The sequence below is a fragment of the Stenella coeruleoalba genome (assembly GCF_951394435.1).
Source record: "Stenella coeruleoalba genome assembly, chromosome: 16".
In the NCBI taxonomy this organism is placed as follows: domain Eukaryota; kingdom Metazoa; phylum Chordata; class Mammalia; order Artiodactyla; family Delphinidae; genus Stenella; species Stenella coeruleoalba.
This window is the reverse complement of record NC_137162.1, coordinates 24,771,089-24,798,663: the sequence shown is the minus strand read 5'-3', so window position 1 is coordinate 24,798,663 and position 27,575 is coordinate 24,771,089. Positions and strand designations below refer to the sequence as shown.

Sequence of the window (27,575 nt, the reverse complement as noted above, 5' to 3'; positions counted from 1 at the left end):
GTCTTGGCTAATTTTGGATTCTTGTATTACTTTTCCATTTGAAAATAAATGTTACTTTTAAAGTTTTTTTTCTTTTAAAGCATTACTTCAAAGGTGTAACTTTTGCTGTCTTTCTCTATCCTTGCCATTAAATTTTATCAGACGTCAGGAACTTCGGGAATTAAGATTTCTTCAAAAAGAAGAGCAAAGAGCCCAACAGCAGCTCAATGGCAAACTGCAACAACAGCGAGAGCAAATTTTCCGGCGTTTTGAGCAGGAGATGGTGGTAAAGTCTTGGAATTTTGTACCCTTTTATTAATAAAGAAATTTAAGGCTTAGAAAAAAACCCACCACTGGCAGGTTTTAGAACTTGTTCTCTGATTACTAGATTTCTCTGGCTTTGTGATGCATTTCTCGCCTTTATCTCTTTGGTGTTTTAGATGCTTTCTTTTTTCTTCTCTTCTCTTCTCTTCTCTTCTTTTCTCCTTTTGCCTGACTTACAGTGTGTTGGGTGTTTTCATTTTTCTCTGATTAAATCTGTCATGAAAACCTGGAATCATGAAGCTAGTAGATGGTTTGCAAAGTTCTTAGGTGTGCCTGTTGCTGTATAACTTTTTATTGTTACAATTTGACCTCTCAGAATTAGAATCCAAGATTTAAACCAGTCTAGAGCAGTTGTCTTCAAACTTGGCTGAGTATTAGAACTTCCTGGGGAATTTTTCAAAATACACTTACTTCTCTAGCTACTACAGTTAAGCTTCCACATACCTTTTCACAGCTGCTAGAGAAGTTAGTGCTAACTTGTAAAGGGTAATTGTCACCGAGTCTTTAAATTTTTACTTTGTGTTCAAAGTTGGAAAAGGAATTATTAATGTGATATAAAATTTCAGTAACTTATGTTGAACATGTAGCTTAATGTAGGTTAGAAAAAAGATCATCTGAAATGTTATAGGATTCATGGTTGATTGTAGTACTTACATTTTTATAATTTTAAGTGGTAAGGATTGTTTTGTGTGAAGGTTGGCATTGCTGATTACATATGTTGGATCATAACTTAGAATTCCTAAGAAAATTATGAACTTTTGTTCTCTTTGAGTATTTTTACAGTACTTATATTCTGTTTTTTCAGAACCTTATAAAAACTGTTTCTCCCCCCCCATATTTTCCAAAATATTTTGCTTTTTAATTTTTTTAAAAAGGAAACACCCTTTACAAATACCTGTGTCTAAAATTGCAATGTTACTCAAGTATTATATAAGCAGGAATCTTTTGTTGAGAGAGTAGATTTATAATTCTAAAAGGTTTGTATCAATGAAATATGATGTTTAAGAATCTTAATGAGGAAGAGTAAATTTGAAAATGACAAGTAATGGTACATTTTTAAAATAGACTTCAAATGAGACCTTTGATTTATCAAAAATTTTATAGGATAAATATTGAAAATTTTCTTTAGTATTTCTAGCAACTGGATATTCTTCTAGATTGTCTAAAATTTTTGAACATTCTACACTTGTACAATAGAAAAAAGTGTTTCCCATATTAGAAAAAAACGAAATGCACATCTTTTTGAAAAATTTTTGAAACATATTTGAGTGCATTTGAACTTGTTCAGTATTGCAAAGGGTACATATGACGTCACTCAATTTAAATGCCAGTTATGTGCTCTTAGTAAACATCTTCAGTATAATGATATGAGCGTTAATGTTAAAGTTAAATGATCTTGAGCTACATCATTTTACAGAGCAAGAAACGACAATATGACCAAGAGATTGAGAATCTAGAAAAACAACAGAAACAGACTATTGAACGTCTAGAACAAGAACACACAAATCGCTTACGAGATGAAGCCAAACGCATTAAAGGTGAACAAGAGAAAGAGTTGTACAAATTTCAGAATATGTTAAAGAACCGAAAGAAAGAGGTAAGTGTAACTACTGTTTTTAATGTACACTTAAGACTGTCTAAGGAATTAAGATAATACTTGGTAGTTAAATGGCACTCATTCATTTTTTTTTTGGTCTTCCCAGCAGTTATGTAGGGTAGTAGTAAGGTCAGATGTTATCTCATTTTACTGCCAAGAAAACTGGAGTAGAAGAGGTTTTAATGGCCTGTTCAAGTTCACAAACTATTATTAAATGTCCAGCTAACCCTTGAACCAAGTCTTCAAATTGAGTGTAATCCATTTTCCTTTTCAACCTATCACTTCTCCTTTATTAATGCAACATTTAAGGCCTGACATAGTAATGTTTTTTTTCAAGAAAGCATACTATGTTCTGTTTGCCGGTGGCAATAATAATTCATCTTAATATTTATTTGTAATATTTAATTCATGCTTAAAAATTTTTTTCTCTTGATTAGCTTGATTACCTTTCTTAGACTTTGTGTCAAAACAAAAGCTGAGTAAGCTGAAATTTGAAATAATATCTTTAAGTTTATCAAATTGTGAGATACTTTGAAGAATCACAGGTGGAAAATATCTGTAAAGTCATTTGATTATAATGAATTTTTTCATTTTTCCTGAAACTGTTCCATATTGTCATAGAATCTATTTGTGGTATTATTTACTATGAAAGATTGTCATTGTTTCAGAAAGAGGATTTACATATTGTATTAGTGTGTCTTTTTCTTCCCCAATTAAAATAACACTAAGAGAGCTTTTACATATTAGCAGTTTTGAGAGATAATTTTATAATTTATTCTGTTCCTTTAGTGTAAGAGGAGAATTTATCTTTTCATGATATGAAAGACCCCAGGACAATATTATGATCAGTTTTATTAGTTTTGGAACACACTAATATCAGCCAAACTAGTGAATACATTTTCACTTTTGTTGCATGTCCCAAGTACTCAGATTCATTGATTTTAACAATGAAATTATGCAGATAATGGAACATCATTTTGCTGAACTTGAGGATCTGCTTTAAAAAGGATAGAATCAAGCGTTAATAAATACAGTGCATTCTATGATTTCTTTAGGTAAAGATAAATGAAATGGTATATAGCCTTTTGATTTGGCTACCATTTCTAAAAATTACTGTTTATTATATTTTATATAGAATTGCTCTATATACCATGATGTATGCCTTTACTGTATTAACTAAATATTAATTTTCTTGAAACCATGAGTAGTTTTTATTAAGAGGTTATTTTTTAATATCAGGTTAAATTTTGTAGGCAAGTATATGATTTAATTATAGATATACAGAAGTTTCTAGTTATTGTTACTGTTTTGGACTAGGAGAGGTTTAGCCAGAGAACATGTTTGAGATAGCGATATGCATATTTTAAATAATTCTATTCTGTATTTTTTTCCTTACCGCTAAACTTCTTGCATTTGGGGAGTCTCTTCTTTTTCATGGTGATTTGGTTTCATGAGAGATTACTGATGGGAAATTTTAAATACACTATGTTAAATCAAAATCAGTCTCTTTCACAGACCATCAATGGTGTGTGGTGATTTGGAATCTGGTTGCTTTTGGTGCTTCTACTTATAAACACGTGATCGTCTTTCGTAGTTGGATTACAGATCTATTGTTAGGTGGAATACATATCTAGGGTTTTGAAATGATTGAAAGAAGGAGCTCTAAAATACACTTCATTTTATAATATACTTTATTTGGTATAATAAATCATAGCATATAAACTTACTTTATGAGGGGTTATATTACTGATTTTAAAGCTGACAATTGATTTTGGCTTAAATTATCAGCAAAGGAGAATGTTTTTCTAATCTAATCCCAAAATCATCAGATGTGTTCATTTTTATTGCACCATATATAAAATAGTTTATTATGAAAAAAGAAAACTTAGTGTCCATTTGTCTCTCCTTTGTGTATTCTAATGCTTACTTTCCCTTTTATTTTTCTTTTGATCTCATTAAGTGGATTTCATTTAGAATTATTTCATTGGTTTTATCAAGCCAATTATGAAATTTTACAGATTTATAAATGAATGGCATTTGTTTTCCTTATATCCAATATTTCAGACAATGTCAGTAGATATGTTTATAATTTTATGATCTTTCAAGGTCAGTTGAGTTTATCACCTTTAGTTCAGCGTTAGCGTTGCAAGTAATTCTTTACTGATTGTCTTAGGATCTAAAGAGAGAAAGATATGTAGGGATAATTAAGCAACTAATTTTCCTTATATGGTGTAATGTCCCTTTCTGCACTGAGATTAAGCATGTTCTATCCTTTCATTCTTTTTCACCAAACTAACACCTGTGCTAATGCATGTTGAAAGGAGCTTTTTAACAACTTGACTTGACTTGTAGCTTGTCTGCTCACATAAATGCTTGCTGTGGAGAAAGTGTTTTTCCCCACCTCCTGCATGCTTATACACTGTAGGTTATAAATGAAGTGGAGAAAGCACCCAAAGAGCTGAGAAAAGAGCTCATGAAACGCAGGAAAGAGGAGCTTGCACAAAGCCAGCATGCTCAGGTAACAGCAGCAGCTTAATGCTACTAAACACAGAAAGCGGCAATATTCTCACAGCTCAGTAAACCATGGTTGAAAGGGTAAATTCGGTACTTATGTGATGTTGACGTCTCCTTATACAAAGGTTCCCAGGGCATTCTTTATGTAGTACTAAATTCACACTAATGGTGACATTTAAGTTGCTAACGTGAAATTAAGTGAAATGTTTGGAAAGCTGACTCCAGATGAAATAAACGTGTATGTTAATGTATAATCCACTGTATTCTTATTTTGATCATGATGGAAGCTTGTATTTAAGTGGTAATGTCAATGGTTGATAGAAGATTTTTAGGGCAAAAGAATATAGAGGGTGAGTATATAAGCTTTATGCATACAAAAGGAATGCATATTTAAAAGGCCATTAATTCGGGAGTCCCCTTATGGCCTGGTGGTTAGGATTCCGGGCTTTCACTGCTGTGGCTTGGGTTCCTTCCCTGGTCGGGGGAACTGAGATCCTGCAAGCCTGGTAAATGGTAATGTTAAATGGTAGATCAAATACTTATTACTGTTAAACTCAACAATGTAAGCAACTTAAAACCAGATTTTAAATGTTAAGTATGTTGTTTTTCTTTTTGGTTCAGAATCCAGCAGTTACAAAAATAGACAGTTTTTACCTATATAAACCTGATTCTAGATTATGATAAGGCTGAGCCAATTGATGGGTGAATTCTCTACAAAATAGATAAATTGGTATTTTCAACAGACTTTTCTAGAAGTATCTCACATGAGTATGAGGTCTTTTATACTTGGGATCACCTTTCTTTTAATTAAGCTTGCACTCAGCTGGGAGGCAAAGAGAGAAGTGAGCTCAGTTTGTAGTTACAGATGTTAATGAAAGGAAGAAGAGACATGGATTATTTATTTGTTGCTTTAAATTATCTTTTTAATGTGGGTTTTATGTAATTTAAAAAGTGGTTCCCAGACTTTTGGATTTTATAGATTCATGAAAAGAAACATAGAAGCAACAAAACCCTTTGAGAGGCATGACAAATGGGTTGCCATTAAAAATTTTTTTTGTTTTTGACAAGGAAGGTTATTTGAAACTGCCCTTTATTTGTCACCATCATTTCAAAAGAGAGATGATTTTAACACCATGAAAAATAAGGAAACTATCTCAGAATTTAAAATTTTAATAAAACTAGCCTATTTGAATAAATGTAGTTGTTTTTTTCTTCCTGTGAGCCAATGAAAATTTTTGTCTTGGCCTGGTATGGGAATTACTACAAGCACACCTCGTTTTATTGCTCTTCACCTTATTGCGCTTTTGCAGTATTGTGTTTTTTACAAATTGAAGGTTCGTGCAGCCCTGCATTGGGCAAGTCTGTCAGCACCATTTTTCTAGCAGCTTTGCTCACTTCGTGCCTCTGTGTCACATTTTGGTAATACTCACAATATTTCAAACTTTTTCATTATTATATTTGTTATGATGATCTGTGATCTTTGATGTTACTACTATGACTTGCTGAAGGCTCAGGTGATGGTTAGCATTTTTTAGCAATAAACTACTTTTTAATTAAGGTATGTATGTTTTTTAGACATAATGCTATTGCACACTTTAATAGACTACAGCGTAAACATAGCTTATATATTTGGGAAACTGAAAAATTCATGTGACTTGCTTTATTGCGGTGGTCTAGAGCCGAACCTACAGCATCTCCAAGGTATGCCTGTAGTTAAGGTGATAATAGCAAACACAGCATTTACTGTATGGCACATACTGTTCTAAATGCTTTACCTATATGAACTCATTTAACCTCACAACACAGGAGGTAGTTACTCATATTACCCCCATTCTACAGGTGAGGGAACTAAAGCACAGGAGGTTGAATGACTCTCCCACGTTCACGCATTTGGTTAGTGGTAGAGCCAGAATTCTCATCTAGGCAAGTTTGGCTCCATGTTTCATACACTGAACCACCACATCATACTGCCTCTTGTATTTAAGCTACCCCTTCTGTGCCTAATCTAAATTATTGGCTTGGCCCAGTGGTTGTTGGCCATGTCTTATTAATAGGTGAAGAGGAAGTCCTTGCTGGCCACACATCAATTTTGGGGTAATTTGGATTTCAAACCAGAAGATAACAATTTGGTTTAGCCTTGTAAAGGAATGTAAAGTTTTTAATTCCAAAAGGTAATATGTCAGACTCCAAAGTTGAAATTGAGGATTTAGTGTTGAATGGTAAGTGATCCAATGCTTTAATAAAACTTTGTTGGTGATTTTTCATATAATTTGAGGGGCTAGCCTGTATTTTCCAACTAAAGCTGAAAGCAGTAGGAAATTTCTATCTGTAAATTTAATGAAGAATTTAGTAATCTAACAAATTTCAAAAGTATTTCTATTTAGCTACCACTTTTGATGAAGGTGTGTTAACACATGATAACTTGAGTCTAATATTTTAAACTTTTTAAAGAGTTTATGAATAATAGCCATATGGTCGTGGAACTAGAATGTATTTGATCATCTAGTCCAGTGGTTTTCAAACTGTACTCTCAGGAGCTCTTGAGTTTGGAAGAAGCATCTCGAGAATCCTTCAAAAAGTGAGGACAGGGCTTCCCTGGTGGCGCAGTGGTTGAGAGTCCGCCTGCCGATGCAGGGGATGCGGGTTCGTGCCCCGGTCCGGGAAGATCCCACATGCCGTGGAGCGGCTGGGCCCGTGAGCCATGGCCGCGGAGCCTGTGTGTCCGGAGCCTGTGCTCCGCAACAGGAGAGGCCACAACAGTGAGAGGCCCGCGTACCGCAAAACAAAAACAAAAACAAAAAAAAGGACAGTAGGGCTCTGGGCCCCTGCTTCCAGAGCAGGACCACTTTACATCTGTTTTATAAACTGAGATTGTTTTGGTGAGTTTTTTAAAAAGAGAGTTCAACTGGTTTAAAAACAATGGCAGCAAATTAGAGTTTGGAAACCACTGATCTAGTTCAAATCCTTCATTTTACAGATGAGAAAGAGACCCCTTTGTTAAGTGACTTGTTCCAGGCCTCAGGAAACTCTGCGTTTGTATAATTATTCTTTCCATTTACAAAAAGTCATTCAGCTCTATTCTTACCTGGGAAGTGCGTTGTATTCTGATCCACAGGGCGTTGCTCAGGTCATGATTCAGTCTTTTCAGTTGTCATCTTGTGCAGTCTTCAACGCCCAAATGCAGGACGTAAGTCCCGCGTGCCTTGTAGGAGGGTGCCTTCTTCTGTTTTACCTGCTTTTTCTTTGGCTCACATGTGCCTTTTCATTGTTAGCTTCATTTGTTGTAAATCTAGAAGATTGATAGATGATAATGTCAGTGATGACAATAGTAATAACCTGACATGAACTTTATAGTACAGTATTCTTTGAAGAGTTCACATTTGATTCTCGTTGCCAACCCCTAATACAGGGATGGAGTGTATCTGTTTTACAGATGAGGAAATCGAGGCACAGAAGACTAAGTGATTTGCCTAAAGTCACAAAAGAGATTAGTGGTAGAGCTGGAACTAGAACACTTCTACTACAGTGTTCTTTTTTCTGTCTACACCACCACAAATTTTAATCTGAGATTTTCACCTTTTTCAAGAAATATCTTCTCAATAGTATTTTATGAACTTTGCACATGTGAGAAATTGAATGCTGTGGTTAGATTTTTATCTTCGTGTGAAGTGACATTTTGATTGCATATATGTTTATGTAGATGTTTTAATTATGGATATGGTCAGAAAAGCCATGTTAAAAGTGGTGATTTTAGTTCCATTTAGTTTTCACTGTTCAAATTGTCCATAATGAATGGTGGGTTGCTATTCTCCATGTTGCAGTTTTAAATTAAGTCTGGAGTTCCAGGCTGTATTCTTTCTCACAGTTTCTATAGGGAAATGACTAGCTTATTTAACACTGTAATTTTCGTTTGTGATGTTTGATATACACAACTGGAGTAGATAGAATACAGCTTGATTTCAACCCCTCCTTCCCCGCTCCTGAAATTATTTATTTATTTATTTATTTATATTATTGTCAGCCATTGGACTCTATAGTTTTCTGAAAGAGTAGTCAAAATGTTAATTATTTTTTGACGAGAGGGAGAAATTATGAATTACGAACACTTTTCTGATCATTACCATTTTTAGCTTTTAAGTTAAAGTGACTAGATGATGTACAAATAGTGCCACGTATCATAACCCTTTCTTAGAGTTTTCTAGAACCCAAAGCTGTATTTTTAACGTTCACAGTTATCTGACTAATAGGATAGATTCCTTATCAGAATTAAAACTTGTACGTTTAAAGAACACTCATTTTACAATTTCTGTGTCCATTTTGAAATTGTTACTCTTAGTGATCAAATTGATGTGTTATTATTTTTTTAAATGAGTGTAATTTGTGCAGTCTTTTTGGAATGTAAGATCACTTTTCTTTTAGATCCTAAGAGTAATTTCTAATTACAGATTCCACTGTGAATGTATTATACTTGGCTTTTGAAGTTAGGAAATTTAATGAAAGCTCAGTGATATTAAATTTTCATTTCTTTTGTGGTAATAAAATATATTAATGTGTAAGGGACCTTTCCGGTAGTTTTTGGCCTTAATATAAAAAAAAATCAAATGTGCAGTATTCTTGACTGTGTAATCATCCACACTCTGCTTGATTCTTCAAGTCCATAGCTCTGTAAGGCAGCTGGTGTCTTTGCAAACTCTGACGGTTAGGAAACGCTTCCATACATTGCCTGCCTTGACCTGTTGATCTTTATTTACCTTCTGGAGCAGCACAGTGCTAGTTCTGCCCGCTTCTATATAACAGTCTTAGCTCCTTTTTCCTCATATACTGGCCGCTTCAGGGCATGCTTTTGTAGTTCCTTGTCATTCATTTTGAGTCTTGATCTCTGGACCCTTATTCCTTGCTTTGAGTTCTCTGTGGTTTACTTTTGAACTTTTCAAAGTATGTTACTAAGGGAAGGGACCCACTACACTTTATATGGGCTGACAGATAAAACCAATTTGGGACCAATAGAGTGGAAACTCCTCGAAGGCAGTACTGTCTTTTATTAATTTTAGTAACCCTGTAAGTAGTACAGTCCCCAGCATTTACTAAGTGCTTAATAAAGGTTTTCTTTGACCTGAACTCTTATCTTGTTTAATTTAGACATAAATATAATAATATGACCAAAAACTGCATTGACAAGAAGTCACGTTCACTTTTTTAGTGGCACTGGCTTATACAGTTGACCCTTGAACACCTCAGGTATTGGGATGCTGACCTTCCGCGCAATTGAAAATTCACATACAGTTTTACAGTTGGCCCTCCGCATCTGTGGTTCCACATCTGGACATTCACCCAACCATAGAATGTGTAGTACTGCAGTACATACTTAGTGAAAAACTCCACGTTTAAGTGGACCCACACAGCTCAAACCTGTGTTGTTCAAGGGTCCACTGTGTTTACCTTTTTTAGTTTCATGTAAATATTTATTTGCCCCATCTTTTACACTTGATTTTTTTGATAACTATAAATGTAATATTTTTATTTATGATAATTTGGACCCACTATTTCTGTCCACACAGATATTTTTTAAAAGTTCTTTATGCAAACTAGTGGTAAAAATGTTGAACAAAAGAAAACTTTTGATATATCTGCAGGTTATATTGTTTATTAAACAAGTTTGCACATAGAAATTTCACAATGAAATTAGAGAATCAATTTAATTTTTATTACAAATGATATTTACTGTAGGAAAAGAGAAGCTTGACAACTTACTTTGTTATAACTGCTTATAAGATAGGATGGAGATTTTTGCATCTCTTTAAACAAAGCCCAAAAGCCTTATTCTAGATAGTTGAATTTAAATATTCATTGAGTTTTTATTTTTTTCTTTGCTGTGATAAAGCGATGTAGGTGACTGTAGTCAAGTTGGCAATTGTAAATTTTTTTTGTATAAATTTGCTCAGCATTTATTATATCTACGGAACTGACAACTTGCGTGATATTTTTGTTTAACGACACATAAGTACATTTCCTGGCCCCAGTACATAAGACCATAGCTCAATAAATACAAAAGTACATGTTATTCCACTTGCAACTGGCAGTTGTATTTTATAGAGACAGTTTATTAGTCTTATACAGTAGCAACTGTATATTTGTATTTATGCTAAAATACAAATCATGATGTAGATGAGACAGCAGCATTTGTGACAACAAACTAACAGGATGTCATGGATGGTGAGACCTGATTCTCACCTCCAGAGAAACAGTAGTAAGACAAGCACCTTGAGGAGCACTGCTGACTCACTCTTTGTGCACTGAAGACCAGGCTGGTAGTGATCTAGATCCTGTCAGACTCTGTCCAAGGCCTAAAAAATAGTTCCAAAATGGATCTTGAGGTTTTATATCTCTTAGATGTGCAAGAGGAGGGATTATAGGTGAAGTGCTGCCCCACTTTAGAAACCCCAAATTTCTAAATCTATACTCAAATTGATCAGAATACCCTTGAGCTGATCACAAACTGCTGTAACAGCCAAGAGAGGGATGGAGAGCCAAATGTTTACTGGCAAAATTTGCATTTCTTCAATTTGAGTATGCTTCCTTTCCTTCTGCAAATGTATAATCTAGCATAATGACCATAAGTCACTTCAACCTTCCCTTTCCTTACACAGTAATTGAAGGATTTTTTTTGAAAGTATAAGTTTGGCATTCGGGCAAAAATAGTATGTACTCAGTAAATACTGTTGAATGAATGAGTGAATCCCTTACATGTTGGTAGAGTTCTCTGATTATAAGGAATTTTGTTTGTAGAGTCATAAAGTGTTAACTCATTTTCCTGTTTCTAGTTCACATTTCTCCAGCAATGCATTATTTCTCATTAAATCCTTAAGGTATTGTTCTTTTTAGGCACAGGCTAAAGATACAGAATCTGTCTTTCTCTGTTAGTGTAGCCATGGTATGGCTTCGTCTTTATTAATAGAAAAATAGAGAGTTTAAAATCCCGGTATGTTTTTCTTGTTTGCTCTTTATTGCCTCTCTTCCTGAAAGACATTTCTTGTTTATTCTTGTTTTGTCCACACTCTAGTGAAATGAATAGTCAGTTTTAGAAACTGTAAATTTATTTTTTTTCCCAAAGATGTAGGGCATTTTAATTATGAGTGGGTTATGGACTTCTTTTGTATGTGTTATTCTTAATAGTTTAGAATATTATGTATTCTAGTACTTCCTTTCCGGGCTTGAATTGGGTGACTAATACATTTATGTTGTCTATACTATATAATTTTGGTGATTTTTAAATCTAGTTGACCTTAGAAACTTGGTTCAGAAATCTTGTTAATCACTAATATATACAGAGGTATAGATAAATGGATGTTTTGCTCAGTAGATACTTATTAACTGATGGTTAACTATGTCTAATAGGAACAAGAGTTTGTTCAGAAGCAACAACAAGAATTAGATGGCTCTCTGAAAAAGATCATCCAACAGCAGAAGGCAGAGTTAGCCAATATTGAAAGAGAGTGCCTGAATAACAAACAACAGCTCATGAGAGGTATATGAAATTATGCAGCATATGTATGTATATATATATCTCAAAACATTGCAGAGATATACCTTGGAAATTATTTGAATGTTTTCTTTTGCTAGAGTGGTAGAGGGAAAGATGAAGCAACTTAAATAAGAGGAAAATACTTTATAAAATTAAGAAATACTGCAATAGAAGTGAACATAAACATATAATCCTTAAAACATCTTTTTTGTCCAGATGATGGTAGAAATATACCTGAATAATTTTATGTACTCATTATGCCTTACAGTGTTGGTATACTTAAATTGGCTACATGATAGAATGGAATTTTAAGCACTTATTTCCCCTAACAAATACCTTATATTTTTTTTCTTTCTCATTAAGATGATTAAATGGAATTTTGGTGTTGTGGGTAGGGCATTCTCTGTTTACAGGACATCAGAGCAGAACGGAAAGCGGTAATGGATATTATCTTTATGTTGGTAATATTGCATCTATAGCTCAGAATGTCCGTGTGTATTAATTAGTGTATTAGAACACTTGTATGTAAATATTAAAATGAAGACCAAAGTACATTAGTAAAAAGAGCAAAGTTACATTTTGAAATTGCTTTCTTCTTCTAGCTAGAGAAGCTGCAATTTGGGAGCTTGAAGAACGACACTTACAAGAAAAACACCAGCTGCTCAAACAGCAACTTAAAGATCAGTATTTTATGCAAAGACATCAGCTACTTAAGCGCCATGAGAAGGTTAATGAAAGGAAAATTTGTTCACTTTTTTGTTCATTTTAAAGTGTGCAGAGCTATTTATTTTTGAAACTTATATTTTTTACAGAATAAAGTTCAGGTTTCCTTTCTTTTATCCTAAAATTTCTTTGAAATTTGGAGTAATTAGTTGTATGTTGGTCACGATTGCAAACTCTTTTCTACAGATTCCAAGGAAGGTAACTAATTACAATGCTTAAAGACCTCTTATACATTATAATCTTCATCTTGTCTCTCAGAGTTAGCTATTTTGGCTCCATTTATGGTTCAGGTATCTTAAAAATGTGGACTCCCTATACTTAGTATACGAGAGTCAATATGAATCTCTTATTACTAATAGCTTATTTTTCTTATAAATTATTTTTTGCCTAGTATTTTGCTGGTTGGTATGCAACAAGGGAGAGAGTAATTTGGGGAAGCAACAGCAAAATGACATGTTTGAGCATACATGTGGGTACTGAGTATTATATCTACATCACTGGACTCTGAAACTTTCTTAGGAAACAGAACAAATGCAGCGTTACAATCAACGACTTATTGAGGAGTTGAAAAACAGACAGACTCAAGAAAGAGCAAGACTGCCTAAGATTCAGCGCAGTGAAGCCAAGACTCGCATGGCCATGTTTAAGAAGAGTTTGAGAATTAACCCAACAGCAACACCAGATCAGGATCGTGAAAAAATTAAACAAGTAAATAAGAAAATTACTCTCTTTAAGTTTAAACGTTTTGGGTGGCCTTTAGGAGTACCACGTAATTGTGCTGTAAACATTTGGAGCTACCTTGGGCTCGCTGATGTTCACCATGGCTCTGTACACATATGGCATATACCAACTCAATCTCCCCCGGGTGCTGGCAACAGAGAGCTGTTCTCTTCCACGCCCCACACCAGATCCAGGGCTAGGCTGGTCCTAAGACCAGCTCTGGGAATAAGATGACTTGGCCAGCTTTTCAGTCAAACGTGTGGTCTCACTATACTTCTACAGTCACAGATCCCACACGCAAATTAACTGAGGTCACTAAGCAGGTAGGAGGAAGAAGGTTTTAATCAGAAGTCTCTCTCCACCTCCCTACACTCCACCAAAGCCATGACGTAGACTCCAGCTTTGAGTCCCAGCATATTACTACTTGAAGCTTTAGTTTACTCTACTTTAAGCTTTGTTACATTCCCTAATTACACCTTTGGAAGATACAGAAATTACATTACTTGTTAACCATATTTATCTTTTGTTTTTCTTACTTATAGTTTGCTTCTCAAGAAGAAAAGAGGCAGAAAAATGAGAGAATGGCTCAACATCAAAAACATGAAAATCAAATGCGGGATCTTCAGTTGCAGTGTGAAGCCAATGTCCGAGAACTGCATCAGCTGCAGGTTAGCTGCAGAAGCATGAATGCAAAGATGGTACTAGATGCACAGTACAGGTGGCTGGTTTTGAGGAAGTAATAGCTACTCAGAGGAAGCTGCACATTGCTTGTGAAGATGCTGGGATTTAAAGGTTTTCTTTCCTCTGTAGACCCAAAGGAAGATCAGTTTAGTATCGCAGGCACTTGTTTAGACCTTACACAGCCGTGATTAGTATAAACATGAAGCTAATTTATGATATAAGAAGTTGCATCTTTCGGGCTTCCCTGGTGGCGCAGTGGTTGAGAGTCCGCCTGCCGATGCAGGGGACGCGGGTTCGTGCCCCGGTCCGGGAAGATCCCACATGCCGCGGAGTGGCTGGGCCCGTGAGCCATGGCCGCTGAGCCTGCGCGTCCGGAGCCTGTGCTCCGCAACGGGAGAGGCCACAACAGTGAGAGGCCCGCGTACCGGTAAAAAAAAAAAAAGAAGTAGTAGTTACATCTTTCAAAAGTACTATTGAGAATTTTTAGTGTATTTTGCAAAGAAGATGAACAAAGTTTTAAAAATGATGTAGGCATTTTTTTTATCATTCTGAATTTAAAATTTCTTTTTATTTAAGGAGAAATAGTTCATTTTCTTCAAGGTTTTTGAAAAAGGTGATAAGTATATGAGAATTCTTTTCCTAAGGAATTTAAACATTACTTTAGAGAGGACTGTTTTTGAACCTTACCTGGAGTATGCAGCTCTCTAATATAATATAATATAATATAATATAATGTATTGTAATGTAATATAATTTCTAAAATGTTACAGTTTCAGAGTAGTGTATACATTGTGGATATGCTACATATGTGCTTAATTTACTAGAGTGGAATAGTTTCTAACCCCATGTTCTGGTACCATTGGATAAAATGCTTGCAAGTTGCCCTCTGAAGTGTCAGTTTTGTGAGTAAACCTTCTTAGAAGGAAAATCAGGATCAAACTACTTCTTTCTATTCAAGTTCTTTTCATATGGATAACAGATCTAGCCTCTAAACTTGCAAAAATGAAGTTATGACTCTTTTCATAATTCTTGGCCTTCGGTTGTTAGAGGAGAATTTCAACCTCAGTAATAGCCTTATGTTTAATGAATACTTTATTATTTTGGAAGATAATTGTATTTGTGAAAAATTGCTAACTTGATCTGAAATTTTTTAAATCCAAACTTTATTTTCAGAATGAAAAATGCCACCTCTTGGTTGAGCATGAGACTCAGAAACTAAAGGAGTTAGATGAGGAACACAGCCAAGAATTAAAGGAATGGAGAGAGAAATTGAGACCTAGGAAAAAGGTAATTTTAAAAGCTTTAATTAAAATATGGTTGCATTCATCCATCCCTCCATCCTCCCAGCTGTTGGCTCTTTACCTAATATGTGTCAGGAACAGTGTCAGGGACAGGAGACACAGAGATGAAGAGTCAAAGTCCCTGTCCCCGAAAGGTTCAGAATCTAGTTGACAAGCCGTTGCAGATCAGTAGCAGCATTTGTCTGAAGGAGGTAAGCACAAGATACAGAGCAGAGGAGCACAGTGTGCCAGCAAAGGAGGAGGAGTGCATAAGTCGCTCAGGGAAGTCAGGAAGGGTCAGAGAGGAGATGTCTTGTAAGCCAAGTGAGGCTTGTTAGATGAGTAAGAGCTTGCTAGGAGGACAGACAGATTGGAGTGGAATGGGGGCAATTTAAGTACAGAAAAGAGAATGAGTGAAAATAATGTGTACAGGAATCATAAGTAGCTCCCTATCATTGTAGCATTAGAGGGAGTGTGTGCCTGTGTGTAGGCATTAGGGAGGAAGAGAGGGAAGGGATGACAGCTTTGTCTGGATGGGTCGACTGGAGCCAGATTACACGGCCCTTGTGTGCTGTGTTAATTGACAATTTAGTAAAATAGAGATGGCTTCCTACACCGCGCCTGCCAGCCAGCCAGCCAGCTATCTTCTTTGTTTGCACTTGACTCCCTGCTAGCCTGGTCCAACTGGTCAACCATTTCAGCTCTGTCTTTGCTATTACTGTATGATTCTCTCTCTTTGCCAACTGTCAAACTTAAACCTTTATTTTCTCTTGGGCTTCCTGCCTGCTATACATTTCAACGATTCCTTTCTTCCATTCACCCAATGGGTTAATCAAAGAAATATGTATTTAGCACCTACCATGTGCTAATAGTGTGGCTTTTTAAGTTGAATTTTGTTTTTTGTTCCATTTTTGAATAGGTAGTTCATTCACGTGTTTCTGCATTCAAAGGGTACACAGAGGGGTGAAAGTGAGAAGTCCCTTCTCCAGTTCCTCCTTTCACCCTTTGCAGTCTAGGTTTCGCCTCAAATTCCTCCCCAGTTGAATTGGTTGACAGTGGTCACCAGTGGCATTATCTACCTGTTCTTCTTAAAAATCTTCTTAAAATTTTCTTCTCACCTGACTTTTGTGACATACTCTCTTCTTTCTCTGTGCTCTTTCTTTGTCATCTAGTCACCGGAAATGTAGACATTTTCCAGTTTTACACTCTTACCTCTGCTCTTTATCTTGATGATCTTGTAGATTGTCATGGCTTCAGCTGCATGTTTAAGGACAATTCCAAAACTTGTATAGAACATGAATTATAAAGTCATACAGGTCTGGGTTCAGATCTCAGTGCTGACACTGATTAATTTCGTCTCTTAACACTTCTGAGCCCAGTTTTCCTCATTTGTAAAATGAGGATGTTACTACCTCCCTAATTGGGGTTGTTAAGACAGTTAACGGAAGTGATGCGTGTACAGTACTTGTCCCAGTACTTGAGATGTGGTCAGGATCCAGTGAATGGTTGTTATGGTTATTATTTTATTGTTTTTATTATTGGTTCGTGCTCTCAGCTCTCATTTTCCATGTGGATGTTACATTCCTCCTCGTTTCATTCATTCTGTCCCATTGTCATCTCATCAAAGGTTTCTTTTTTTGATGACTGTATATAAAATATAGCTTCAATGCCTACCTCGAACACTCTCTATCCCCTCAACCTTTCTTTGTTTTTCTCCATAATATTCATCACCACCAGACACATTTCTTTATTGTGTGTCTTCTCCCACCAGAATGTAAGCTCCTTGAAAGCGGGGACATTATCTCGTTGTTCACTGATATATACCCAGCTTCTGGAACAATTCCTGCACATTGTAAATGATCAGTACATACCTGTTGAATGTTGTTGAACGTTGACTAAAGATTGTAAACTCAGTGGAGATAAAACTAAACTCAAAATCTTTTTTCTTTCATCTCCATCTCATCTTTCCCCCCCTCTCCAGTCCTACCCACCGTCAGGTGTTCTTGCTAACATTTCTGTTCTCTTAACTGACATCTAGGCTAGAAACCTGAATTACCTTTCATTTCCATCACACCCCACATTCAATCAGATGACAAATAATTTTGACTCTTATTTCATAATATTTCTCTTTCCCTTTACTGTCTTCCTACTATTGGCTTAAAATTGTTCAGTAATGTCCTAATGGTCCTTCTGGTCTCTTGTTCCCTTTCCTCCTACTTGCCTGCCATCACCAGAGTGTTTATCCTCAAGAGCATCTCTGTTACTGTCATAGTGGTGTTGATAAATCTTCAGTTCCAACAGAGTAGAATGTAAACGCCTCACTTTGACTTTGAAGCCTTCATAGTGCCACACTTTGCCCATATCAGCCCTTCCAGCTTCGTCTCCCACCAGCCACTTTGTTCCCGGTTCATGTTCCAGTGCTGGGTATAGTCACCGTTACTCACAGCAACTCCACAGTTCCCTGCCTCTGTGCATTGTTCGGCTCACTTTGTCTGGCGTGTCTTCCCCATCCTGTCTGTCAAATTCTTATCTTTCCTTTGAAACTAAGCTCATGGTGTTCCTCTTCTGAGAAACCTTCCTATACTTCCATCTTTTCCTGTACTTTGTATTTTTACAGCAGTACTTCTCCTGAGTCACTTGTCCACAAAGTAATTGATACCTCAGATATTTATCAAGCACTTACTATATTTGTTCCATATTGTGGGGTTGTAAAGATGAATCTGGTTTAGGTGTTACCCTCAAACAGTTTATAGTTCAGTGTGAAAGAAAAGACATGCACGTCAGTAATCAAAATAAAAAAATAGAAAATGGTAAGTTCCATGTGGAAGAGACGGTTAATATCAATAGTTAATAATAGGTGCCGTCTGTTGAGTACCTAGTGTGTGCTCAGTACTTTATTACCACATTTAATCCTCTCATGGCAACCCAGTCGAAGTAGATGGTATTATCGCTGTTTCATAGCAGAAGAATGAAATGATTCTGTAATATAGAGAAGTTAAGTAATTACCCCCAAGTTATCCATTCATGTGGCTGAGCCAGGACTTGAACCCTGGGCTGGCTGTACAGCCTGTGGTCCTAGCTGTTGAGCAGTCTCTTCTCCCTTGGGATAACAAAGTCTTTGGGGCAAATAATTTTATCTGGGCTGTCAGAGTAAATTCTGTTTTTAATACCAGTGCATAATTTCTTTTTCCCTTCCTTTTTAAGACACTGGAAGAGGAGTTTGCTAGGAAACTACAGGAACAGGAAGTGTTCTTTAAAATGACCGGGGAGTCTGAATGCCTTAACCCATCAACACAGAGCCGGATTTCCAAATTCTATCCTATTCCTAGCTTGCATTCCACTGGATCGTAACAATGGGAAGCATTCTGTGATTGGGTTTGTCTTCTTAAGTATGTCATTCTGTTCTCTTCATCTTCTGCCATAGTCTGTATCAGAGAGCTCACGAAGACAATCACCTGCCTCACCTTCCAGATGTTTTTTTGTTTGTTTTGTTTAGCAAAGATAAAGGGAAAGGCACTAAGACAGATGCTGGGCCATGCTGGCAAAGTAGCATCTTGCAGTAATTCCCTAAGGTGATTTTTGTATATAATCTTAAAAATTGTGTTGTTTAGATACTGTTACCTGAAAAACTGGTAGAGAGATAATGTTTAAAGTTATTTAAAAAAACCCTGTTACGTCACTTAAGTATTACTAAATATCTTTTTTCCTGACTTAACTTCTCAATGATGCCTAAAATCTATAGTTGAAACTGCTGTAGAGAGTTGGATTAATTTTTTGGTGAATCAGCTCTCATGAAAAAACTATGAGTTGCTCAAAATATGATATTGATTCAGTAAATAAATCTGTTACCTTTAAATGTTAGCATCAAACTCTTTTAAAAGAGAAAAATTATTTCAATAATTTGTCTAAAATACTTACCTGTTTAGACATGAGCTAATAATTAAGGGTGCTAGTTTTATTAAAATAGTGCCTAAAACACTAAATTTCAGTTGAGTCTAAAATTGCATTTCCTTTTTTGATTCAACAGGGACAAAACACCCTTAGCATTAAGCATTATTGTTTTTTAAATCTTGCTCCTATTACCAATTGATAGAAATTTTCATCCTAAAGTATATGTTGTACAAAGTTGGAAAGATGAAAAAAATAAATGGTAGCTTTTAGATGTCCAAATTGGAAATGTAAAACTCACCAAATTAAAAAAAATACAGATATAGCTATCTCAGCTTATTTCCTAAAATAATACATGAGCTGGTTAAATGAATTCTCCCATCTTAGCAAATTCTGTTCAAAACTGTTGGAGGCTGGCAGGCTCTGAGTTATATTTATGAATATATTTTTATGAAATTAATCTTAAAAGAGGCATTTGTTCAGAATAGTTTTTAAGAATTTAAAATATTTAGGCAAATATCAGAAATGACTTTTCGTTGTTTTGAGATCAAGTCATTTATATTTTGGTTTTGTTTTGTTCCATGTTTAAATTATTTACTTTGATTTGAGTGGGAAAAGCCTGAAACCTTTATCATGAGGGTGCTGATACGTGTAATTATTAATGAAATGTTCACTCTAGTCCCTTTTGAGGGTTAGAATTTCAAGCACGTGTCAGCTCGAAACAGTATTATAAACCGTATTTCGGGTGTGAGACAGTCCATTTGTAGACGAAGCTTGCTGCCTGCCACGTGCGCCTGTTCTGTCATGAGTGCCAGGTACCAAATTGTAGACATTTCAGTTTTTAGTTATATTACATTTGAGGCTCGTGAAAAATGCAAATGCAACTTTGTGGGAACACTGATTCATGTTAAGAAAATGTAAATATCTGTAGCACTTTCTTGCAGTTAATTTGAAAACTTTGAATGCTGAACCTTATTTTTTCAGTGGTTTAGATGATTTAAAAATGCATGTGATTTTAATTTTGTAATTGTTTTGACAAGCATAATTTACTTGGACAACTTTGTAGGTAGCCTTAACTTCTGGCCAAGTTTGTTTTTTATATAAATATATATACATATATATATATTATGTATGGTTGTAAATTCATACACTTATCACATGAATGTGTTACTGTATACGAAACTCTTTTAATGCTTTATTCTCAAATGCTGGGTTGAAAAATGTTTTGAAAGACTTTTAAAATATATATCTTTATAAAGTAATGTTCAGGGTGATGATGGAAATTGTTTATATTGTTATGATAGAAATGACAGTATAATGTTACCCAGTGTATTTAATGATTTATTTGAAGAGGGAGAGAGGAAGAAGGTTCTCATACCACTTTCTCCTTTGAAATTTTCAGTTTATTGGCTTTTTAAAAATTAATACTTCAGGCAGTGGACATTTTTTCAGTATCGTTTAAAGGATATCCTGTGTGCTGAATAGTTTATGGCACATAATTAATTTGGTCTGAATATTTGGTTCTTTTTCTTCCTTTCAAGTTGACAGAGTATTGAATAAAGAGGCTCAGAGTAGAACGATTGACACGCTGGTAAGTTTGTTAGCACCTCTTGCATCTCCCGTAAAACTGCCCTTTGGATTCCTTGTTCACGCTCGAGTTCTCTTTCAAAAGTGACCAGACCATGTGCATGTAGGAGCAGGACTACAGAATGATATTCATGTAGAGGTAAAAACCTTCATTTTAATACTTAAAGTTACATAAATCTTTTCAAAAGGTATTTTGTTGTATAGACCATGCTGTTTGTACCCATCCCTGCCCACTTCTTGCTGTAGGCCCTGTATTCACGTACAGAAGTGTGAGCCTTCTCTCTTGCATGAAGTGTAGGTGGGGGGTTGGGGAGGGACACAGACATCTTTGAAATCAGAGAGTGCAGTCAAAGGCATTCCTGAGTTGGTGGTTTTGTTGCTGTGGCAGAATGTGCTATGAAATGCATCGAAGAAGCTCTCCATGTGTGCCCCCTAGTTACAGCCTCCCCTCCTCTCCCTGCGTGCTGTGGACACGCCAGGCCACCACGCTTCTGCAGGTCTAGCTCATGGAGCTCGTTGCACCAGGTTGCCTTTCCTAGTCCTGTCAATCCATGGTCGGGTGTGAATTGCTGAATTAGCCGCCATACTATGTGGACTCACAGTTAAGCTTTTTCTTACCGTTTTCTATGGGGAAGCTATAGGGTGGGTAAGGAGGAAATTTGGAGTGCTTATACCTTGCTGAAAATGTTGAAACTTTCCTGTGACAGGATACAGCAAATTGTAATTAAATATAAACCAGAACCAGAGCTACCTCTAAGTAGTGTTTCCTCAAGCACAAAGCTCTCAGGCATATGAGACCCACTGTGATGGAGGGTCTCTGATTTCTTGAGCATCAGTGAGTTTCAGAAGTGATTGTCTTTTGTAGTCTCCTAGTTCCCTTGTAACTACACACTTTTTTCCCCATTCCACACTGTGCTTAAATGACAAAGACTCTTCTGAGAAGCCAAATTCTGTCAAATGATTAGCTAGAGATATTGCTGATTACAGGGAAATGTAGAGCTGTGAGGCGGAGGCGGCGAGCTCTGTAGTTCCAGTTCTAATAGGCTTCTGGCTGAATAAATCAGTTCTTTCCTGGGAAATGATCTTTTATAGGAAATGGGATATTTTAAATGCTTTTCTTAAGTTGAAGGCACAACAGTTAATGCCACTACTGTTGCTATCCTGTGGCTGACATGGTTTTGATACAGCTTTAAAACTTCTGTTACCAAGCTTGGGGTAGAATGTGATACCAGTTTTAAATGTTGGCTGTAGCTTTTTGTAATCCTTCTCTGATTTGCAGTGTAATAACTTCACAAGCGAAATTTTCAGAAAGAATTTTGTTTCAGAAAATGCCTCTTGTCTATTTGGGAGCAACATGTCTTTTCAATCATGGGGTTGGCAAATGAAAAATAAAGCTATTTCTTACTCTACTTTGGGAAGCAGTCTTTTATTGGGACTATTTGAAGCTAGATTGTCCTGTGTGAGAACATTTTGTAGCATTTTTTAAAATCCTAATTATATTTTAAAACTCGCAGTCCTCCAGATCTTCTGACCCTTCAGACTTACTAGCATTCCAGACCATCTGTAGTCATCACACACAAGAGGGTCCTTTTTACTGGTAACTTGGGACTGGTAACTGGTCTTTCATTGCCCAAACCCCGCCTTTGGGTGGTACTTAAAATATTTCCATCGACATATGTATATATACCTTTTTTTATGTCCTTTTTTCCCCTTGGAATGGATTATTTTTCTCAACAAACATTTCACAAACTGTGACGTCACTTCTGCTAAAAACAACCTCTTTTCATCATTCACGCAAGATTCAGTAGACATACTAGGCTGACCATTTGGCACGTGGTCAGTTTGGATGGAGGGAGGCACAGCATGTCATTTTCTAATCCAGGAGCATTGCATACTGTGGAGCTCATGCTTGACTTTTTGTTTTTTAATGAAACAAAAGAGGCTAAGATCCACCGCCATCCAGCTGAGGACATATCTCATATCTGGGTTCTGTCCAGAGAAGCTAGCGAGTTTGGGCTTTTACCGTATTTCTCTTGGGCATACGATTCTATGAAGACTTTGGGATAGCTTGGATAGGCAGATCTCATAACTAGGACAAAACTCAAAAGTCTGGTTAATCAAGGTAAGAATCATTAAAGGGGATATAATACTTGAGCTTCTAAAGCTACTATTACAAAAACAAATTGAGTCAGCCTTTAGGTAAAACTAACATATGAGAAAGGCACGATGCGTTCATTCATTATACATAAGTTTTCATTAGTCAGTAAAATGCCAAAATTAACCAAAAATGTTTTCTTCCTTTCCCTCTTTCTTTTCCTCCTTTCCTTTCTTCCTTCCTTCTTCCCTCCTCCCCTCCCTTCTTTTTTTTTTTTTTTTTTTTGGTTAGATGGATCACATTAAGCATATTAAAAAAGAAAAAACCCTTTAATTGGAAATTTTGCAATTGAAATGACTCATCTAATAGACCACGTGAATATTTGTAGACATTGAAAAGTGCAGTAAAACCAACTGCGCCCAGTCCCCCATGCATTTCCTAAGTGCAGAGCAGGGGTGCCGGCTTCCGGTGTCAGGCAGTCTGCTCTCCCTCCCCTCCCCTCCCCTTCTTTCCTCCTTGCCCCCTGCCTTTCTCTTCCTATTGGCTGCAACCTAGTTCAGTGTAACATACTATCAACTCTAGCGTGGACCTATGGAGACAGATCATAGCTGCAGTCAAACTTCCTAAGTGGGAATGTGATACATAGAAATACTAGTAGAAACCCTGTCACCACCTCACGGGAAGTGGATTTCTTAAGTTTTTTCAGCTGAGAGTTTTGTCTATGACTAGAGAATGCAGAGTGAAGAGAGGAGAGAGGAGGTGAGAGCACAGCCTTGCAGCGTTGACCAGAACAGTCCCATCACGTGGCTCCCAGGAAGGCACCCCCCCCGCCCAATCCCATCTTCCATTTCCTGGGCTCATTTTTAAGGTGAAGCTCAAGGGCTCCTGAAACAACTTTTATGTACCTGGCTTTCCTAGGCTGGGGCTTGAACTCAGTGTTAAAGAAGCCGAGGAGCTCAGGCCTGGACAGCAGGGAGGCCAGCTTCATCCTCCCACACTGCATGCGGCCACTGTTGGGTCTACCCCGTGAAGCTGCTTCAGACTGTGTACCTTGGACTGAATTCTACATACATATATTTTGCTCCAGACTAAGATAAGGGTTCTAGTTGCTGTGCTGCCTCAGTAGGACAGTGAGATTCCAGCTTTTACCCTCTGGAGAGGTCTTGACATAAGTGCCATAAGCCACTGCGAGAACTGGTCCAGGCGGCTGTTACGCCAAGGGTCGCTCATGGCTTGACGGCGATGCTTCTCCTTCTCCGGCCAGCATAGACTTGGTCACCTAGAAGTTGGAAGATGAATGGGAAGTTAGAAAATGTCCTGTGGTCTGTGGGGACTTCCGCTTGGGTAATTACAGTAACTGTGACTACTACAAAACCGGCTTGAAAGATGAACTCTTCTGTAAGACTGTCAACTGATTGAAATTGATTACCCTATTTCATTACCAGCCTGGTTCTCCTTTTCCTCCTTGCATTGACATTCTTCTTCCTTTCTCCCTGGCTGTTCATTTGATAGTTACACAAAGTATGCTGTTGCCAGTACCTGCCTTTCGTAGCTGGCATTTGCCTAAAATTTTCAGGCTTGCTCTGGAACACGTGGCCTGCTTCCCAGCACTCCAGGAACTGTGGCAAGTGAGGCTTACCTTTGTCTCCTCTTTCTCCCTTGTGTCCTCGAGGGCCGGGTGGCCCAGGCTGACCTGGTGGCCCAGCAGGGCCCCTCTCACCTAGGAGGACAGAAGGGGGCACGGCTAAGCGAGGCACAGTGCAGGGCCTGAAGGAGCCGCACATGTTCCCAGCACGGCGCTGGCAAGGGAGCTGCTTCCCACAAGAGGCAGTCGTTAACACGGGATCCTGGTGGCTGTTTCCTGCCACCACTTACCTTTGGGGCCAGGGATGCCCATCTCTCCCTTCTGCCCAGGGGGTCCTGGGATGGCTCCATACGCTGCAAGGGGGAAAAGCTGGCCTTAGACGAGAGCTCGTCCTGGGGCTTGGGAGGTAAAGTGATTCGTTCAGACTGACACAGGCAGGTGGTGGTAGAGTTTGGACTTGTAAGAAGAAAACGGTTCAGAATTTATCCGATTTTTAGCATCTCAAGGTTTCTGGGGAGACTGGTTTCTGTGGAACAGACTACACGGCAAGTGAAGTGTTGGGAAAGTAATCGGGGCGTGCCCTTACTTCTGAAGAAGTCCATGAGGTCCTCGGTCACGTTGCTGTAGGCAGAGAAGACCTTGCTGATGCCAGGGGGCCCCTGGGGCCCAGGCCGGCCTGGTGGGCCCCGCACAGTGTAGGCCATCCCTTGGAGCAGGCCCTGACCTGTAAAAACCAGAGTGGTGGGCACAGGCAGCAGGGGTCACCTGGCACCCTCCTCACGGTGGGAGCGCGGTGCCCTCTGACTGGCTCCCATCCCAAACTCTTCTGTGCGGCAGCGAGGGAGGAGCCTCCTTAGTCTCCCCTGTTGACAGGCACGTCTCGCCTCCGTGGGCTTGTTTCACAGGCCTTTTACTGCATAGCTGTGCTGGTGAGCCGCCCGGGAAAGGCTTAGTCAACAGCCTTCCCTCAGCCCCACCAGAAAACCTTCATAGTCATATAGACTCTTCTGGGAAAACAAAGGACAAAGACCCCAGCATCTCTGTTCCCTGCAGCATTGGTTCCAGTCCCGACTGGGCCCCTTGAACTAAGCTTGTCTTCAGTCCCTGCCCGTCTGATTCCAGAACTGCTGTCCTCCTGGATGTGGAGATGCTCACATGCTCCCGTAACCCCGCAGTGCTGAAGCCTACGTGTCCCCACTTACGCTGCAAGCTGTCAGACACCCGAACGGCCAGCTCGTTGTAATCCAGACCTCCAGCAAAGCTGGCCCCGAAACCACCGTCACCGCCATACATGCCGCCTTCTGCCGCTGCCCCATAGCCTCGGCCCCGGCCTGTGTCCAGGCCAAAGGCTCCCCCTTCGCCCAGGGAGCCTCCGCTGGCTCCTCCTATGCCCGTGGAGGAGCTGTGGGAAGAGGCCCGACCGAGAGAAGAGGAGCTGCCGCCCCAGCTGTAGGAGCTGTCCGTGGACACCAGGCGGCTGTCCCCGGGGGGACCCTGGGGCCCGGGAGGACCCGGCGGGCCGACGATGAAGCCGCGCACGTCAGGGCCTGTGGGGAAGAAGCGGCATTAGTGGGAGCCAGGTCTGGGGGAGACAGAGCAGTGGGACTTGGGGGTGTCTCTCCCAGGGCCTCAGCACGCCTGAGCAGGATGTGAACTCGCACCGAGCGGGAGCATGTGGGCTGGGAGGAAGCCGGGCTTCCTCGACCGACCAGGGCGGCTTATGTGTTTGGCCTCCAGTTCCCTTCAAGCCCCGCTGGCTGCCCCTCTCACAGGGAGAAGCCTGGTCTGGGAGGGGATGGAGGAGGGAGAGTGACGTCAGGGACACGCACTTGTGAGGTAGCTGATCAGCTCACTCCGGAAGTTGTCGCTGTTTTCAGCTGCGTATGTCACCAGAGCTCCTGAGACACCCGGGGGCCCTCGAGGGCCTGGGGGGCCAGGGGGACCAGGAGGGCCTGGGATGGATGACAAGCCAGCAGCTGAGCAGGGGGCAAGAGAAAGAAAGATCAGGGATCCCCTGCCAGGACCGCGGAACTCCCAGCCTGGGCCCGTCTGGAAGGAGGCGGTGAGGGAGGCCCCCACACGCGTGTCCCGTCCTCCCCTGGGGTGACTGCTCCCCGCTGCTCTCCACCCCCAGTCCCGGGCCTCATTCAACCCAAATCATATCCCTTCCCCTCAGCCCTTCTGCCGCTGGGAGTTGGGGCTGCCGGCTGGGCACCTGGTCACCCGCTGGCCCCTGAGTTCTCTCGTGACTTGGACGCATGGTGTCCCCCCACTTCTCCCCCTGCCAGGGCTGAAAGCACCTCAACGTCAAGTGTGTCCCCCTCCAGGGCCCCAGAGCCCGGCCCTGTACCCGCTCTAGGAGGACTGGTGCCTGGGCTGAGCCCTCCATGGCTGCCCTGGCTCAGACCCGCGGGAGCCCTGAAGGTCAGGCTGCAGCCCTCGCCTGCCTCACTCCTTACTCTGCAGGTAGGATGAGAGGTCCTCCATGCTGATGCTGGACCACGCGCTGCCTGGGAGCCCTGGTGGCCCAGGGGGACCTGGGGGCCCAACAATGCCTCTGAATTCAGACCCTGAGACACCAAGGAAGAGCAAGGATCGGTCACAGCCTGGGCCAAGGAGCTCTGCCGTCCACCCCGAAGCACTCGGTCAGATGGCCCTGCTCGGCCGTACCTTGGAGCAAGGAGAGGAGCTCCTCGTAGGATGTTCCCGGCAAGCCTGGGGGCCCTGGGGGGCCAGGAAGCCCAATGCTGACTCCGGAGCCTGAGGAACAAATCCCAAGTTGCGATGGATGCAGATCAGACAGGGAAGGGCAGATGGAAACACCGTGTCAGAGAGGAAGCCAGACAGAAGCAGCCTGAACAGAAGCGGAGGCTGGGATAGGGGCGAGAGGGGCAGCGGGAAGAGACCGGCAGAGGGTAACGGCGCCACGGAGGAGAGGCCCCAGGGCCGGGGACGAGTGCAGGTCAGAAGTGCCCACAGCCCTCCTCCTGCTGGGTGTGTGCGTGTGTGCATAGAGAAGTGTGCGTGTGAGTCGTGTGCAGGACGGTGCCCGGGACACTCATCCTGGCTTCCCTCGCCCA

At 39.5% G+C, this 27,575-nt stretch overlaps 2 protein-coding genes across 3 annotated transcripts in view; one reads left to right on the top strand and one right to left on the bottom strand.

Annotated features, from left to right (window-relative positions):
* SLK (STE20 like kinase) overlaps window positions 1–22,686 on the top strand; it is a 57,651-nt gene extending 34,965 nt beyond the window's left edge. Inside the window, exons 11-19 of one of the 2 annotated variants that reach the window (XM_079899178.1) lie at window positions 142–265; window positions 1,721–1,900; window positions 4,326–4,418; window positions 11,810–11,939; window positions 12,539–12,663; window positions 13,179–13,367; window positions 13,922–14,047; window positions 15,234–15,347; window positions 18,545–22,686. In XM_079899178.1, coding sequence (XP_079755304.1) covers window positions 142–265; window positions 1,721–1,900; window positions 4,326–4,418; window positions 11,810–11,939; window positions 12,539–12,663; window positions 13,179–13,367; window positions 13,922–14,047; window positions 15,234–15,347; window positions 18,545–18,691 — 1,228 coding nt within the window. In that variant the 3' untranslated portion in view covers window positions 18,692–22,686. The remainder of the gene's footprint in view (window positions 1–141; window positions 266–1,720; window positions 1,901–4,325; window positions 4,419–11,809; window positions 11,940–12,538; window positions 12,664–13,178; window positions 13,368–13,921; window positions 14,048–15,233; window positions 15,348–18,544) is intronic. The other variant, XM_079899179.1, reaches the window with a different exon arrangement.
* A 1,155-nt stretch (window positions 22,687–23,841) lies between these two features.
* The window catches only part of COL17A1 (collagen type XVII alpha 1 chain), a 78,673-nt gene continuing 74,939 nt past the window's right edge, over window positions 23,842–27,575 (bottom strand). The window contains exons 52-59 of the mRNA XM_079899997.1: window positions 27,166–27,255; window positions 26,955–27,065; window positions 26,325–26,471; window positions 25,698–26,042; window positions 25,082–25,219; window positions 24,786–24,848; window positions 24,550–24,630; window positions 23,842–24,189 (exon numbers count right to left, since the gene is read on the bottom strand). Coding sequence (XP_079756123.1) covers window positions 24,137–24,189; window positions 24,550–24,630; window positions 24,786–24,848; window positions 25,082–25,219; window positions 25,698–26,042; window positions 26,325–26,471; window positions 26,955–27,065; window positions 27,166–27,255 — 1,028 coding nt within the window. The 3' untranslated portion in view covers window positions 23,842–24,136. The remainder of the gene's footprint in view (window positions 24,190–24,549; window positions 24,631–24,785; window positions 24,849–25,081; window positions 25,220–25,697; window positions 26,043–26,324; window positions 26,472–26,954; window positions 27,066–27,165; window positions 27,256–27,575) is intronic.